Here is a 17469-nt window from a genome sequence, read left to right on the forward strand (position 1 = left end):
CTGCTGCAGTGGCAGTGCAGTTTGGGGATCTTCCCAAATTGCCACATAAAAATAGAGCAACTACTATAACGAGGTGACAAAGTACACCCCTCGACACCAAAACACAGAGGGTGAGGGCCAATCACCAAGAGCCACAAGCCCTGAGTACTACCCATCTGCCAGGGCAAGCGGTGAGAAGCAACGGGGAGACTGAACGAAGATTGTCCTGAAAAAGGAGAGCCTTAAAACCCCAGCAGGTGCTGACTGCCAGCCAGGCAGGCCACACGAGAGGAGGGGCTGGGGCTGGGAAGGTCTGGCCACTTCCAGGGGCAGGGGAAGCGGGGATGGGGGGATTGATGTAGAGGGCGGAAGGGTCAAGCCCCCCGAGCTTTCAAACCTGACCCTTGGCTCCTCTGCCCAGGACAGAGCCCACTGAGAAGAAACTTGCTGGGCCTGGAGTCATAGCCGAGCAGAAAAGGAAAAACAAGCTGGCAAGAAGGAAAGAGAAGATCCAGATACAAGTGCTGGAAGAAAATGATACAGAAAATCTCAGAAAGCAAGCTATGTCTGCGCATTACACAGCAACAGCAGAAGAGGGAGCATGTAAAGCCAGGAAAACCACCCTCAACTTCCTTCCAGATGTTCAGAAAACCTACATTCACCTGCACAATTTCTATAAGAAAAAGGAGATGAAATACCAAAATAACATCCCTACAGACAATGAAAGTACACGAGAAACACATACTCAAAAAACAGATGAAAACTGTAATGTTCTATTTGAAGATGGTCTAGGAGACGTGAAAGAGCATAAATCAAAATTAGGAAAACTCAAAAGATGTAACAGAACGCAAGAAAGCAGCTATATGGTCTGACAAGGTACAATCATAGAAAACTGGGGGTGAGGAGTAATAGGATAGCATAAGCAAAAACAAAATTTTTACCTGTTTCATGAATCATGAATGGCAGTTTTAATAGTGTATGTGTAATCCAGGATATGGATAATGTTCTAATTCTATCATCTTCTTTTTATCCCTGGGAACCAGAATTCTTGTTAGAGACAAAAGTATTTACTGATATAACATGAAAAGCAAAACACTCAGAGTCATGAATTTGAATTGGAAATATCTGTATAAACTCCTGAGGTCACCTATCTATTATCTGTCTGTCTAACTGTCTATGTATTCACACACATCTGTATGTATATACATGATATAGATATTTATTTAGTTATTGCCTAGAAACAATGACAACCCAGTTGTAGTAAGTACCCCAACTGCCCAGATTGTGAACTGGAAATGCCATTTCCCAAGAAGCCAAGGCTTTCTTGGAAAAGTGACTGATTCCGAGTGTGGCACAAGAATATACAAGATGAGCTAGGACATTGTGAGACACCAGGTAGCAAGGGCACCATCAGAGACCACTAGCATCATGTCAAAAGGATTCAGAAGCCACACTGAAGAAGCCTCCACTGGCCAAAAGATGGGAAGATCTGGTTTGCAATAAGGGTAAGAATTGTAATGAAAGAAACCTAACAAATATCTTTAAATCTATGAGTTCATAGTGATATATTAAAAAAAAATTAGTCACCTATGAATGACAAGGAACCAATTCATTATCTTAAAGACAAGGGAGATAAAAGGAAAGAACCAAGCATTTATCCTGCTTTTGCTGTATGAACTAAGTAACTGAACAGTGGATGAGGGAAAGGATTTCTTTATAAAATTATTCCAATTAAAGAATGAGATAAAAATAAAACGATAGAGTATCAGTACCTTATGACCCCAACGAATGAACAGACCTAGGCACTGAGCACTGAAACTCCTAGTATCAAAAAGAGTGAAAACCAGGGACTTCCCTAGTGGCACAGTGGTTAAGAATCCTCCTGCTAATCCCACCCCTCTAGGTGGTGACCACCTAGAGAGGTGGGATAGGGAGGGTGGGAGGGAGACACAAGAGGGAGGGGATATGGGGATATATGTATATGTATAGCCGAGTCACTTTGTTATACAGCAGAAACTAACACAACATTGTAAAGCAATTATACTCCAATAAAGATGTTAAAAAAAAAAAAAGAATCCACCTGCCAATGCAGGGCACACAGGTTCGGTCCCTGGTCCGGAAAGATCCCACATGGATCACTGGTCCGGGAAGATCCCACATGCCACGGAGCAACTAAGCCCCTGCGCCACAACTACTGAGCCTGCACTCTAGAGCCCGTGAGCCACAGCTACTGAGTCCGCGTGCCACAACTGCTGAAGTCCACGCGCCTAGAGCCCATGCTCTGCAACAAGAGAAGACACCGCAATGAGAAGCCCGAGCTCCACAACAAAGAGTAGCCCCCACTCGCTGCATCTAGAGAAAGCCTGTGTGCAGCAACGAAGACTCAACACAGCCAAAGAAAAAAAAGAGTGAAAACCAGACATTATTTGCCTCCTGATGAAGGAAAATGACCCTGCATCTATCCTGCCAGAGGTACTGATCAATCCTCAGATTCTTGCTGCCAATTTCCAAGAAACACATTGTGCTGCACCATGAGTACACAGTCAGCAAAATCCAGACTGTGGGAAATACTATAAGTCCAACCACCCAGGTTCCTCTACTAATACACTGTAAGGAAAAAAAGGGATTTGGTGGGGGCAGGGATATCAGGGAGGACCTGTAGATTAAAAGAAACTTTAAAAGACATGTAAAGTAAAAAGAGGGGCTATGTAAAGAAATTAAAGTATCTAGAAATACATGTTTGATTGACAGAACTATAAAGAAAAGAAAAGCAGTATGTGCTATAAAGTGAGGACACTGGAGGGAGGGAAGAGGGGCTGGGCATATGGAGGGCTCTGGGGTGGCTGGTAAAGTTTTATGTATTGAACTGGGAGATGGTTAAAAGGTATTTTCTTTATAATTCACTAAGCTATACCCACCCCCCCCCAGAAAAAAACAGATCAGTAAGGATAAAAATTTCCTTTAAGTCAACCAATTAGGCAGTACTTGGGATCTCAGTGAGAGCTGCTTCAAGAAAAGGATGGAGGGAGAAGTCAGATGGCAGTAGCTTGAGAAATAAATGGTAGGGATTGAAAAAGACACATATCCTTGAGTCTAAGGAGTCAAAACACTTCCTATTAAAAGATCTAGAAGGATTCATACTTTTTTTTTTTTTTTGCGGTACGCGGGCCTCTCACTGTTGTGGCCTCTCCCGTTGCGGAGCACAGGCTCCAGACGCCCAGGCTCAGCGGCCATGGCTCACGGGCCCAGCCGCTCCGCGGCATGTGGGATCTTCCCGGACTGGGGCACGAACCCGTGTCCCCTGCATCGGCAGGCGGACTCTCAACCACTGCGCCACCAGGGAAGCCCAAGGATTCATACTTTAAACAATGTTATTCATGGTGAATGGGAGTACAAGGAAAATAACGAGGACCTTTCGTTTTATACTGAATATACTTAGGCAGTATTTCTTTTTTTTTCAACATGCTTGTGTTACTTTTGTTAATTATTTTGAACCTGTAAATGTTTATCTTTTAAAAGAGCTTCATAGTGACTTTCCTGGTGGTTCAGTGGTTAAGACTCTATGCTCCCAATGCAGGGGACCTGGGTTCAATCACTGGTCAGGAACTAGATACCGCATACCAAAACTAAGATCCCGCACGTGGCCACAAAAGCCCTGCGTGCCGCAAGTAAGATCCAGCGCAGTCAAATGAATAAATAGAACTTCCCTGGTGGCGCAGTGGTTAAGAATCTGCCTGCCAATGCAGGGGACATGGGTTCGATCCCTGGCCCAGAAGATTCCACATGCTGCGGAGCAACTAAGCCCGTGAGCCACAGCTACTGAGCCTGCGCTCTAGGGCCCGTGAGCCACAACTACTGAGCCCCCGTGTCACAATTACTGAAGCCCAGGTGCCTAGAGCTCCACAACGAAGAGTGGCCCTGCTCGCTGCAACCAGAGAAAACCCGCGCACAGCAACGAAGACCCAACGCAGCGAAATAAATAAAATATAAATAATAATAAAAAAATAAATATTTTTTTAAAAACTACACACAAAACAATATTTAATAAACAAACAAACAAATAAATAAAAGAGCTTCATAATATAAGCCCTGGGGGAGAAGAGACAAATTGAGAAGAATTTCAAATAGTTTCTGGAGAAGAGTTTAATTTGAAGGTGGAAATACTCCACCTTCAAAGAGGCGGCGTGTAACTCCCAGCTCCTTAACTGTGGGCTACGTGTAAGGAATTCTTTCCAAAGATGACAGTGTGGGAAGCAGGAAAGAGGGTATCTTTACAGTGGAGAAACCTGAGAAACACTACCTCGGCCAGGTGACCAAGGTCAACATCAATACTGATCAATCACGTTGACAGGATGTTCCCCTAATATGATGTGATGAAAATGGCACTTTACTTCTGTGGTCTTCCTCCCCCAAAACTCATAACTCCAGTCCGATCATGAGAAAAGCCTCAGACAAATTCCAACAGAAGGGCATCTATAATGTATCTGACCAATACTTCTCAAAAGTATTCTCAAGGTCATCAGAAACAGGGAAAGTGAGAAGCTGTCACAGCCAACAGAAGCCTAAGACAGGACAACTAAAGTAATGAGTATCCTGGATGGGAGCCTGGAACAGAAAAAGGATATTAGGTAAAAACTAAAAATAATGGGCTTTAGTTAATAATAATGTATCGACGTTGGCTCATTAACTATAACAAACATCCCATACTAAATATAACATACTAACACTACAGGAAACTGGGTACAGGATATAAGGGCACCCTCTGTACTATATTCTCAATTTTTCTGTAAACCTAAAACTATTCTAAAAAATAAAGTTAATTTAAAATATTTTAGGAATAAAAACCCTAAAAGTAGCAACATCACAGTATCTTTACCAAGTTTGCTAGGTTGAGGTTGGTAAGTTTCTGCAATAAATAAAGCAGAGTAAATGGTTTCTATTTATTTTTTCTTTGTCAAATATTATGGACAGATCAACAGACCACCTGAACACTACTGAACACACTCTGAGAACCAAACAATGACTTTGGCAGAGAATGCTATTTTTCACGCATTCCTCAGCACAACAAAACAGGGAATAAAAATTTATTACTGTTGTGAATATGAAAATACGTATGACAGGCTGGCGGGAGAATGTTCTTGGTGAAACACACTGGGTACCAGCCATCAGAACTGTAATAGTCTACGCAAGACGTGCATTTATAAAATACTTCAAAGAGGTCTCACTTGTAAACATTTAATCAGATACAACGGGCAGGAATGCCTTCTACTTCATCTCCTCCCACACCATCTTCACAGGGCTGACAATCAGAGAGCTCTTCCATCAAGCACGCACCCTAGCCCAGCTGTTAAGTTTGTGTTCCCTCAGGCCCTAAGCATGTGATTAACATTGTTTTAGATTTACTCTTATTGTCAAGTCACTTCACAAATGTATATTGTCTTTCAAGTGAAAAGGAACTTCCTCAAGAGTGAGGAAGCAGGACTTCCCTGGTGGCACAGTGGTTAAGAATCCGCCTGTCAACGCAGGGGACACAGGTTCGAGCCCTGGTTCGGGAAGATCCCACATGCTGCGGAGCAACTAAGCCTGTGTGCCACACTACTGAGCCCCGTGCCACACCTACCTACTGAAGCCCACATGCCTAGAGCCCGTGCTCTGCAACAAGAGAAGCCACCACAATGACAAGGCTGCGCACTGCAACGAAGAGTAGCCCCCACTCACTGCAACTAGAGAAAGCCTGCGCACAGCAACAAAGACCCAACACAGCCCAAAATAAATAAATAAATAAATAAATTTATTTTTTGTTTTTGTTTTGCAGTACGCGGGCCTCTCACTGCTGTGGCCTCTCCCGCCGTGGAGCACAGGCTCTGGACGTGCAGGCTCAGCGGCCATGGCTCACGGGCCCAGCCGCTCTGCGGCATGTGGGATCCTCCCGGACTGTGGCACAAACCCATGTCCCCTGCACCGGCAGGCGGACTCTCAACCACTGCGCCACCAGGGAAGCCCAAATAAATTTATTTTTTTAAAAAAAAGAGGAAGAGAGATGGGACATTCATTGTTACATGTCCTATGCGTTCAGCACCGTACTATTCTATATAAATGTCTTACAAAATCTCTCACTTAGTCCTCACCATCGCTCACGTGGCAGGTATTATACCTATCCTATGGATGATGGATATGACGTTCGGAAAAGTAAAGTGACTTGGTGAGACTGTAAACTCAGTAACTAGTTGAGTCACGTCTGAACAGCTCCATGAAGTCCAAGCTTCTTCTACTACAGCCCGCTGCCCCTTCAGGCCTTCTAGGCTTCCACCCCCACCAGACGACTTAGACTGCTGTGTGCGGAGAAGACGTTCACACGCTTTTTTGACGAGAACCAAGTCAAAGGATTGATAAGAGGGTAGTCCCATGACAGTATTTTGCGAACAAAATGTTATGACCAAAGTCTGACCGTGTCCGTGGCTCTTACGAAAATAAAAAAATAAAAAGCTTGGTGAACAGGTGTTATTATCAAAGCTGTTCACGTCTGTACCACACTATGCACCACTAGCCAGAATACTAGATACTTTCTAACATGCTGTGCCTGTGGAAAAAAAGACGTCAGGTTGTAAATGATTTATTAAGTTGACTTGTGTGGCTATATTAAAAAATGGTAACCACAGGACTGTATTTTATGTCCTTTTCCATGAATAAGGGGAAAAGTTTTTGATAAGCATCTTATTGTACTGCCTATCATTACTACATCCTTATGAACCATATGCATATCGTATGAATCAGCAATCTCTCTGCTCCTTAGAAAATCCCTAAGTGTTAGCTGAAAAGAGAAGTGGTCAAGGCTTACATAATTCTCCTCTTAAAATGTTTATAATTTTTATTGAAGAAAACTTGAAATAAGATTCAAGTTTTGCTTCAAATAATCCAGAAGAGAAACTGAAAAATTTACTATTGTAATTTCAGACAGAAGTCACTAGCTAAAATCACTGAATTCTTTTTCATACTTCCTTCACTACCCAGCAAAAATCTACTATCTCAGTCACATTTCCTTGGCAGTATTTAAACATGATAACTCTATCACTTGGAGAGAATTTCACTGTGCCATAAAAATGAAACAAAAGGGTTAAGCGTAGATTATAATCAAAGTCCTAGCCTTGGTTTTGAGTAATGAGTTCATTAGGGCTTATTACACTATTAAAAATAATTAAATAACTCTCTAAATGAATAAATGCAGGCCCTACATGGACCAGAGGTGAACCTGTATGTGAACCAGGAACTGAGATTAATCAAATATGGATTCAAATTTTCAAAAAGACTAGAAAAAAATTAAACAATATAACTATTAAACAGGAGGTGCAACAAGGACAGAATGAAATGAAAACTACAAAACAGATTTAGAAAGCTCCAAAGCGCACCGAGAAAATGGACCAAAACTTTCTACATGGGGAAGATAGTAGTTCCGACTGAACCACACGCCAACTGATAACGAACCTAAGTCTTGGCCATTACCCATTACCACTGTCTAACCCACTGACATAAAACTCATATCCTTCTGAGATCACTGATGTGCCAGTTATATACAGTGCCTTTCCTTTAGTTTCCTCCTACGTAACGCCTTCAGTTTCCCCCCAGCATTTGATTACCATTCATGTTTTCTTAGCACAATTCCAAATTTTGTGTACTTCTAAGTGGCCTTTCAGCTAAAAATTTCAGAGCCATACAAAGACTATTCTTAAAGAACAACAGGACAGATCACGGACTGACTTAGCACTACTTTCATGAAGAGGTCCAGGATGCTGAATAAATCACATCCAATGACAACAGCAAAGAAGGACATTCCAGGCCTACCTGACAGTCATGACCTGTTTATACGAGAAAATGGAGTTCTTCTCAATACAGCTACTACCAGGCCTCTGCCCAAGAAACCCTCCTTTGATAATTTTAATATTGAAACGTATTTGTTATATTTTTAAAGTAAATAAATATATGCTTAGAGATGCTGTAATAAATATGTTTCTAAGATCAAAACCACTGACATTGGGAAATGAGGGGTTTAAAGAGAATGACTTTACATAGGGAGCTACAAACAGTAAGATTTCCTCCAAGGTAATAAAGGATACAAATACAAATAAATTCAAAGGTGGGGAGGAGACAGATTTTTAGCAGCTACTAAGGAAAGCTGGGGATGACCGAGATGCATGTGGAGATTTCCAAGTCCTGCTGTTCATGTACCATTAGGCCAGAAAAGGAGAAACAAGGAACCTCTACAGGCAAGATTCTATAAACAACGTTTACTTGAATTGAGTTCAAGAACATTTACTGAAGGCACCCTTTGTATCACATTTACCGGTGAAACTGATTGCTGCCTTCAGTCAGGATTAAATCTCTAAGAACTTTAAGCAGAAAAGTGCTAAGCTGTCAAGCAGAGTCTTTTTCTAAGGGACTCAAGCCAGAAAGCTATGACAACCTTCCAAAAGGTTACAGCGAGTTCTTTCCACACCCATGGTGCCTATCACCAAGCACGAACACAGCACTTCACCTCAGCACATTTGATTACAGCACCAGCACTGTTCAGTAGAGCCTGCTGCCCCGAGATCCAGAGTGTCTGATGGCCACGCACCAACCCAGGATAAATCTCTACAACTTAGGGCCAGTGTTCATCCAGTTTTTCAGATGAGGAAACACTGACACACACATTGTAAAACAACTTCTTTCATGTCTAAAGCTAGTCTCTGAAACAAGTAAGTAACACTTCAAAATGCTATTAAAGTGCAATTGGAGATTAGAAGAAATGAACCACAAGAAACTGGGACCCTCGGGAATTGCTGGTGGGAAGGAAAAATGGTGCAGCCACTGTGGAAACAGTATAGCTGTTCCTCAAACAATTAAATATAGAATTACCATATGATACAGCAATTCCTCTTCTGAGTATAGACCCCAAAGAACTGAAAAGCAGGGAATCAGGTATTTGCAACGTTCACAGCAGTATTATTTGCAACACCCAAAAGGTAGAAACAACCCAAGTATCCATCAACAAGTGAATAGATAAACAAAATGTGGTTTAATACGCACAATGAGGTATCATTCCACCTTAAAAAGGAGAGAAATTCTGACACCTGCTACAACACAGATGAAGCTTGAAGACATTATGCTAAATGAAGTAAGCCAGACACAAGATAAGTAACATTCCACTTATATGAAGTACTTAGAGTAGTCAAATTCATAGACAGAAAATAGAATGATGGCTGCCAGGGGCTAAGAGGATGAGGAGTTATTGTTTAAAGGCTACAGAGTTGGAGGTTAAAAAGTTCTGGAGATGAACAGTGGTGTTGGTAGCATAACAATGTGAATGTACTTAATACCACTGAACTGTACATCAATAAAAAGGTTAGAAAGTTATTTCTGCCATCATTGGTATTATCCTGAAGCACATCTAGGGCTTCAGAATTTTAAAAAATAAAGAAATTTCAGCTTTTCCATTTTTTAACAAGAAAAAATATTCTGTACCTGCGTTAAAGACCACAAATTACTATATATCTCTTTAGAATCTTAGTGAATCTAAATGATTAACATGTAAATCATGCAGGAAAAAAGGAACTCTGCATGGATTGACTACTGTGCCTGATTAGGTATTATTTTACAATAAAAATTCGATATGACCAAGCATAAACATTTCTACTCATCATAAAAATGCAGATAGCATGCTCTCACTGCTGATGGCCCAGATTCAATCCTTGGTCAGGGAACTAAGATCCCACAAGCCACACAGCGTGGCCAAAAAAAAAAAAAAAAAAAAAAAACAGATAAATAGATAAATCTGCATAATATTAGTGAATGTTCACTCACTCACTGTTTCCAGTATTATCCAACTCACATTTATAATAAGGGGGGAAGGGGGAGAGCTATCCCAATTTTCTTTATGTTTCAAAGGCTTTCTCATTTACTTAATATCCCATTCTCATATAATACATCTTTGACAGACTTCTCTCTGTGGTCACATTCTGTTCTCCCCTACTTAAAATTTACAAAGGAAATCAAAGCCTCATCAGACATACCCTTGATTCCATGGCTCTGCCTCGTGAGGCCCGCTGCAAGATTGTTGGCTTAAAGGTTAGAATAATTTGTAAGTAGTATTACAATATTTTTACTGCATTTCTAGTATTTATATGTTAGCATAACTTTTTATGTAATTCAGTTAGGAAACCTAAGAAGATTAAAAACCCGTTAAAATAGTTACAAATATATGAGCGAGAAACAAACAAAAAACCCCACAGACCTTCTTGAGAAGACACAATGGGTGGCATGTAATCAGGGATGTATTCTTTTCTTTCCTCTGCATCTTTACTTCCGGGTTGAGGAAACTGAAGTACGTTGTTCTTGCTAACAGGAAATGAAGGAATTTGATGTGGGAAAGTGACAGGTTCAATGTTGTGGATATAGTCTTCTAGTTCATGAAGACTAACGCCCATAAGTTGGAAAGCTTCACCAACATCATCCAAAATTGGGTCTGTCCGGCCATCTGAAACAAAGTCAAAAGCAAAGCAAATTATTTTAAGCAAATTCCATGAATATTTTTTAAAATATTAAGAAAAAAGTATTAGGTAAATATGCAGCTCAGAATCAAATATACTACATACTTAAGACCCAGTCACTGGAAAAAATTGAATAGATTTTCAATAGACTATCATATTGTTTAAATATTAGAAAGTTGACTCTGAAAGTCAATTTTAAATATGATCTGACAACCAACCAGAACACCACAGACAATTCATACTAACAATCAGCCAGTACAGAACTAACGTCAAAAGTAACTTACAGATGGGCAACAGCACCTGGAACAGTGGCTGACACAAAGTAAATGCCCGATAAATATTACTATTATTATATTTTATCAAATAAGTATTGATAGAATGCTGAGCTAGGTAAATGTCCATTCCATTTTCTCTACTGCTCAGTTATACAACTCTGGAAACTACAACAGCGGTTGGCATATAGTTGGCACTCCATAAACATTTGTTGAATGAATTATACCACTGAATCAATTTTCTAAATCCAAGAAAATTTGCTGAAAGGGCTTAGACCATAAAGGTAATTTACATGTAAAATTTAAATGTATTTAGAAGACACCGTATAAAATGGGTAGAGATAAAATGATAAAATATTAGATATAGTGAGATTCTCTTTACAAAAGGAAGTTTCTCCTCTGCCTGCCCTTAGCAGAACTTAAGGTCTCTACATCTTTTAAAACTTCTATGAAAATTCCAGTTCCAGATTTCCAATAAATAGCTTATTTTTTTAACTATAATCTCCTATGATCACGGCAAACTCAGTTTGTCTGAAATTAAATCATGATGTAAAATGGAAAAGAATAATCCAAAATTCATAAAAATTAGACACATGTTTGCTCACACCCACACAAGGAAACTTCTGGAAGGATATACATCCAACTGTAACAGTTTATGGGGCTGAAAGCTGCAGAACAGGGGAAGGGCAGAGTTGAAGCAGAAGACTCGTTTCTAACTTCAAAGATTTTGTAGTCTGAATTTTTATACAAGTATGGGTTACTTCTTTGACGTAGAAAAAAGAGAGGATAAATAAAATGAATACTCATTCTTTCCCTTAACGACAGACAGGCATTTCAACTCTTTGATTCTTATTAAAAGCAGTATTCTTTTCTCAGTCTTAAAAATGTGGTCCTCTTGAATTCTTCCACATTTTTGCAATTTCAACCCAAGACCTTCTGGTGTTCCCCCTGCACCCTTTTGGGTACCGGCTTTCAGAATTTTTCCTTTCTCTCTCTTCCTACTCTCACTGTCTCAGCCTAGTTTCAAGTTCTCCCAACTTGCGCCTCTCTTGCACTTAACCGCCTCTCTTGCACTTAACCGCCTCTCTTGCACTTAACCGACAGCAAAATTGTCTTGAAGCATCACTTTCATCACACAATCCCCCTCCGTAAGAGTATGCAGTGTTTCCTACCACGTTGTAATTTCTCTCTCTGTTAAGTCCCTCCCTAATCTGATCTCGCTCCATTTAACATCTTCCTCTAGCACCTTCCAAATGAACTGGTTACATATGCCAAGCTGGCCGCCTCACTTACTCCCACTTGGTTATCTCAGGTTATGCTTTTCTCTACCTGGCATGCTCCCTACATTATACAACCTTGCTTCACGGCTCAACTCAAATCTCATCTTTCCAGTGAATCCTGCCCTGGAACCCAGAGTGTGCATGTGTCTCTCCTTCACCGCATTCCTTTTGCATTTACTGCCTATACCTATACCGTGCACTGCTTTCATTGTATACACACATTATTTAATGTATAATACGATGCATACAGAAACTTCTGCCTCTGAATGCTTTGGCAAATCGTTACCTTAGGGAAATTTTCAAATGCATTATTTGTTGAATTGATAGTAACTTCTGATACTTGCTTTAACTTTAGAGCATTTTTTTAAAAAGGAACAAATACCATCAGTTGGTTTTTACTGATATTTCGACACCCTTTTACACACCTTACGGGCAGGGCTTGTGTCTAAGTAAGCCTATGTCTCCGCAATGTAGCACAGAACTCAGATCATAAGTGGTGCTCAATAAACGTGTGTCAGAAAGACAAAGGAAATAAAGAAACAGAATACAAGATTGCATAGTGGTGACCTGATGTTACAGTAACTCCGGTTCAAAATAACAATAGTGTAGAGAAAAGAATGTTTAAAAGTCTATGACTAATAAGTATACCAGGAATTAGCATTTTCAAAAAGTCACCAAACCACAATGGAGAATGAACCCGATCATCGTATTCTCACTAAAAGCAAGAAAATCATTACAGAAATTGGTTAATTATCGAGGTTCACATTAACACAAAACAGGGATCACCCGATGACTCTAGAATACCTGGTTGCTTGGAGTGCCAGCACCTGTCTGGTACCATGTATAAGGCAGGAACAGTAACTATGTGTTCAGGGTTATTCTGATTACCTAAAGGTACAGAACATCTGTCCTCATTTAGGGAACTTGGTAGCAAAAATATAACCTGGACTACGTATGCTGTAACAGTATACTCAAGCACCAGAAGGGAGCAGGGAGGGAAGAGAAGCAAAAGCAGACAGCGGTGTGCTGGTGGTGTATTTTAAAGATCAAGATGAATGAGAGCTACTCAACAGTTCCAAATTCAGATTAGAAGTATCCATGAAATCAAGCTGTCTAAAAATACACATTTTTAAAACTCAAAAGATGAAATGACTAAATAGCTATTATGGTGGTGGATTATCAGTTCACTTATTTATTCAACAGCTATTTCCTGGGTGCCTATTCTATTATGGCACTGTACTAGGTTACAGAATACAAATATAATAAATTTGTCTCCTGGGGAGGGGAGAGGGGAGGGTGAGAGATATACACAGATGATTACAAAGCAAGGTGTTCAATAACATAGCAGAAAAATGCACAGAATTATGAGAACAGATATCACGAGTTTGCTAAAGCAAGTGATAAGTGAATTTCAAACTAAAAGTCGTACTACTGGTGGACCGGGGGCGAAGGACACACTAGGAAACAGCATGCATGCAGGAACGGAGGCTTAAAGTGTTTCGGAAAAGGCAGGTAGCTCAGCATGGTTGCAGATTTAGGATGACAGAATGGCAGAAGATAAGAAAAATACTAGCTCACAAAGGGAAGTGTGTGCTGCTTGAGAGCTTAGATTTTTCAGCCTGTAACCAACTGAAATACTTTTAAGAATGACAAAACCAGATTTGCATGATGGAGAGATTAACATATTATTCTGGCAGCACTATGGCGCTGGAATGGAATTTGGGGCCTAAGAAGTAAAGTGTATTCATGGGTCTCAACTTTTCAGTGGAGCAACCTCTTTAACAAAAAATATCCTATAAAACACTTCACCCAGTTTTCCAGCTGAACACCTGAAAAATAATGCGCGGAGACTTAAATGAGGGGTAGTTCCCCCTCCACACACACAGACTTCCCATCAATGAGATGATGTGTTGCTTCTACTAAATATTCCAACTTAGTAAATGCCACCAGCTATACATACTACCAGACATTTGCTTAAAAACCATGTACTGTAGCCCAGATTACCTGGGGAGCCTTGTAAATTGCCGACGATCCCTCTACCACACTTTGATAACCACTGACGCAAAAATATAGAAGAGGAGGAAATCAATGGGTGGCTGAGACATAAGCCACAGGTAATCTAAGTGAAACCGACAAAGTCGGCCTTGGGAAGGAGTAAGCAGAGATGCTGTCTATGAAACGAACACATACAGAAAGAAGAGGCAGTGTCCCTAACGGACCAGAGCTGTCAACGAGTATGTGTTGTCAGGAGCTGAAGAATGGCCAGGCTTGTAAGAAACGGCCGGTAGACGGAGCGCCTGTGACAACTAGTTGTAGTAGTTTGCGGGCAAGGGAGGAAAAGAACCAAAGTAACAGAGGCTGTAAGACATTCTGGAGGTGGTTCTACACGCAGCCAAAAGCAGACGATGATTAAGACCGATGATCAGATCACAGAGGAGGGCAGAGGCTGTGGAGCTGGGAGCGGGGACAGGGCTCGGGCTACGGGCGGGATAAGTTAGCGGCTGACGAAGAGGGACCAAAGGGATGACTCGAGTTTCCAGGGACAGTGGGAGCGGAGGGACGTCAGGGGCCGAGAAGACACCCAATCGCGGGGTGGGGGAGAAGAACCAACACCTCCTGGACGCCGGTAGAGCGAAGGGGAACGCGGAGGTGTCACCCGTGACTGGCCAGAGGCAGCCCTCCCGCACCCAGCCCGGTACTCACACAGCTCAGAGTACCGGTGGCAGCCCCGTCCCAGCTGCTGCAGGTAACGCTGCAGCACGTCCGTGAGGAGGTGGCAGGCGCTCAGTTGTACCGAGTCCCAGCCCAGCGCCTGGCAGATCTGCGCCACCGAGACCCTCAACAACGACCTGGAGTAACTCTCGCACATCCCGCTCCGTGGACTCCACCGCAGTCCTTGCTGCCACTTCTCTCCACCCCCGCCGCCTAACCTTAGAAGAGCCCCTGATTCATCCTCTAGGGCCCCCGCGGCGGGGAAATCGTCCCCCCCGACCCCCGGCGACCACCTCAAAGCCACAGCAGCACGGAGCGCGCCAGCCTGAGAGCCGCCATTTTGGACTCGCTCCGCCTCCCGCTGGATGGTCGCCGGGGGGAGGCAGCACTAGCCGAGTGCGGAGCGCGCCGATGAGGAAGCTCCGCCCCGTTGGAGCAGAGCGATGGTCCCGGTATCGACTCTCGGGCCTGGAAGGATGCAGGAAACGGCAGCTCCGAGCGCCGGTGGAGGATGCCCCCGAGGAGGCAGGTGCTTGGGGCCTTCCCGGGGTGCTCGCTCGCAGATGAAGGAGGAGGGAACGTCAGTGTTTCAGGGGTCGAAGAGCGAGCCGGGATATGAACCTGAAATGCGGGTGTTAGACAAGAGTGGGAACCTGAGAGGCTGTGAGTGCAGGGGTGGTATTTGGGGCGTGGAAACTTCAGGACTTTCCCAGACTTGGATTTAATCCTCTGCTTGCCTCTGCTAAAAAAAAAAAGAGCTGCTTACCATTGTATAGGGTAAATCAGGTCCAAGCTGTTAAGCACGCCATTCAAAACCCTTCATAATAGGGCGGGGTGCAGGGTGTGGCCAGCGTGGCACTGACCTCCCGGCAAAATTTACGGGGGCAGCAGAAAACGTAATCAAGATCAATAATATTTTAATACAATTTTTAAAAAATCCGACCACTGCCCCCGAATTCCGGCCTCACTCCTTTCTAATCCCAGCCCTGGTTTCAATAAAACTTTATTTGCAAAAACGGGTGGCATGCTTGTGAGCAAGAGTTTGCCGATGTACCCTTCACCAGCCTTTGGGATCTGTCAAAGGAAGAAAAGACTCAGTTGCCTGCGGAAAGTCCTTAACTCAGCGAAGCAGTCTGTGTATGGAGAACTGTTGCCTGTCCCAGTCTTCTCCTCGCTCCAGCCAAGGGTTGCCAGATCTTAACCAGATGCGGGACACGGAGATTTTGTGATCAATAGCTCGATCAATATTTTTAATTATTGGAAGTACATTTTAAAATATTTATTTATTTATTTATGGCTGTGTTGGGTCTTCGTTTCTGTGCGAGGGCTTTCTCTAGTTGCGGCGAGCGGGGGCCACTCTTCATCGCGGTGCGCGGGCCTCTCACTGTCATGACCTCTCTTGTTGCGGAGCACAGGCTCCGGACGCGCAGGCTTAGTAGTTGTGGCTCACGGGCCCAGTTGCTCCGCGGCGTGTGGGATCTTGCCAGACCAGGGCTCGAACCCGTGTCCTCTGCATTGGCAGGCAGATTCTCAACCACTGCGCCACCAGGGAAGCCCCTGGAAATACATTTTTTAAGTTTTAATTTGCAAGCCAAACTAATCCCACGGTTAAGCCAGATTCAGCCTATGGGTAGAGGTTGCAGTGGCTCACCTACTCAGTGTGTTTATCCTTTTGTGCTTTTTTCTTCTAAAAGCTTCTGGAGTGTTCCTACCTTCCCCTCCTCTCTCTCCTGTGTTCCCCTCTTCTTGCGCCTATCACAGTGCATTTAGTATTTGAGTTTACATGCCTCTCCAATAAACTGTGAGTTGCTGCATGGCTCTACGTTTTCCTTATAGGGACCATTCCAGAACTTTGAACATAATATTCAATTTTTTTGAAGTCCCAGAAACCCAGTAGAATGGAAAATATGATTCTTCCGACAATCTGTAGACAAGGAGCAAGATACTAGGTGGCAGGGTGCCTATAATGTTTTCTCCACTGACACTTCTGTCCCCAAGATTATCAGGGACCTTCTAGATGCTAAATCTGGGGGACACTTTTCAGTCCTAGACTTGCTTGACCATTTTGTAGCCATTTGATAATATTGAACACTACCTTAATTTTGAAACTCTTGTACCTTGTATCTCACAACACCCTGCTCTCTTCTGTTCCAATACTTCTGGAGTTTCCTTTTACATCTCTTATATTGCCTCTGTGTGTGTGTGTTTTACCCCTTAATCTTTTATTTTGGAAAATTTCAAACGTACAGAAAAGTTGAAGCAAGTATAAACAAAGGTACACACTTCACCTAGATTCACCAATTGTTAATATTGACTATTTTGCCACATTTACTATGTATACACACACACACACACACACACACACACACACACCTTTTTTTTTTTTTTTCCAGAACAGTTTGAAAATAAGTTGCAAACTTCGTGACATTTAACCCGGAAACAATTCAGCATGTATATCCCCAGACAGGGACATTCCCCTACATAAACATGTGTCGCAGATTCAGTTCTCCAGTTCTGAGGTGGAGATCAACCTGCAGGTTTATTGAGTGCTGCTGGGATCCACACCTGTGCAGGGGAAGGGAGTTGCACTGCATTTTCAAGGAGGGCCTCAGGCAATCCCATAGGGAGCTCTAACTCGGGGATGGCCTATCACCTCTGTCCTGAGTTGGGACAAGGGTGCTGGACCTTTATATTCCCTTGTTG

The 17469-nt window shown here is 42.5% G+C and overlaps 1 protein-coding gene across 1 annotated transcript in view; it reads right to left on the bottom strand.

The window, feature by feature from the left end:
* TAF3 (TATA-box binding protein associated factor 3) overlaps positions 1-15128 on the bottom strand; it is a 152236-nt gene extending 137108 nt beyond the window's left edge. The window contains exons 1-2 of the mRNA XM_004281705.4: positions 14758-15128; positions 10247-10489 (exon numbers count right to left, since the gene is read on the bottom strand). Of these exons, the coding sequence (XP_004281753.1) occupies positions 10247-10489; positions 14758-14923 (409 nt within the window). The 5' untranslated portion in view covers positions 14924-15128. The remainder of the gene's footprint in view (positions 1-10246; positions 10490-14757) is intronic.
* Positions 15129-17469: the final 2341 nt, after the last annotated feature.

The sequence above is a fragment of the Orcinus orca genome, chromosome 2 (assembly GCF_937001465.1).
Source record: "Orcinus orca chromosome 2, mOrcOrc1.1, whole genome shotgun sequence".
Lineage (NCBI taxonomy): Eukaryota > Metazoa > Chordata > Mammalia > Artiodactyla > Delphinidae > Orcinus > Orcinus orca.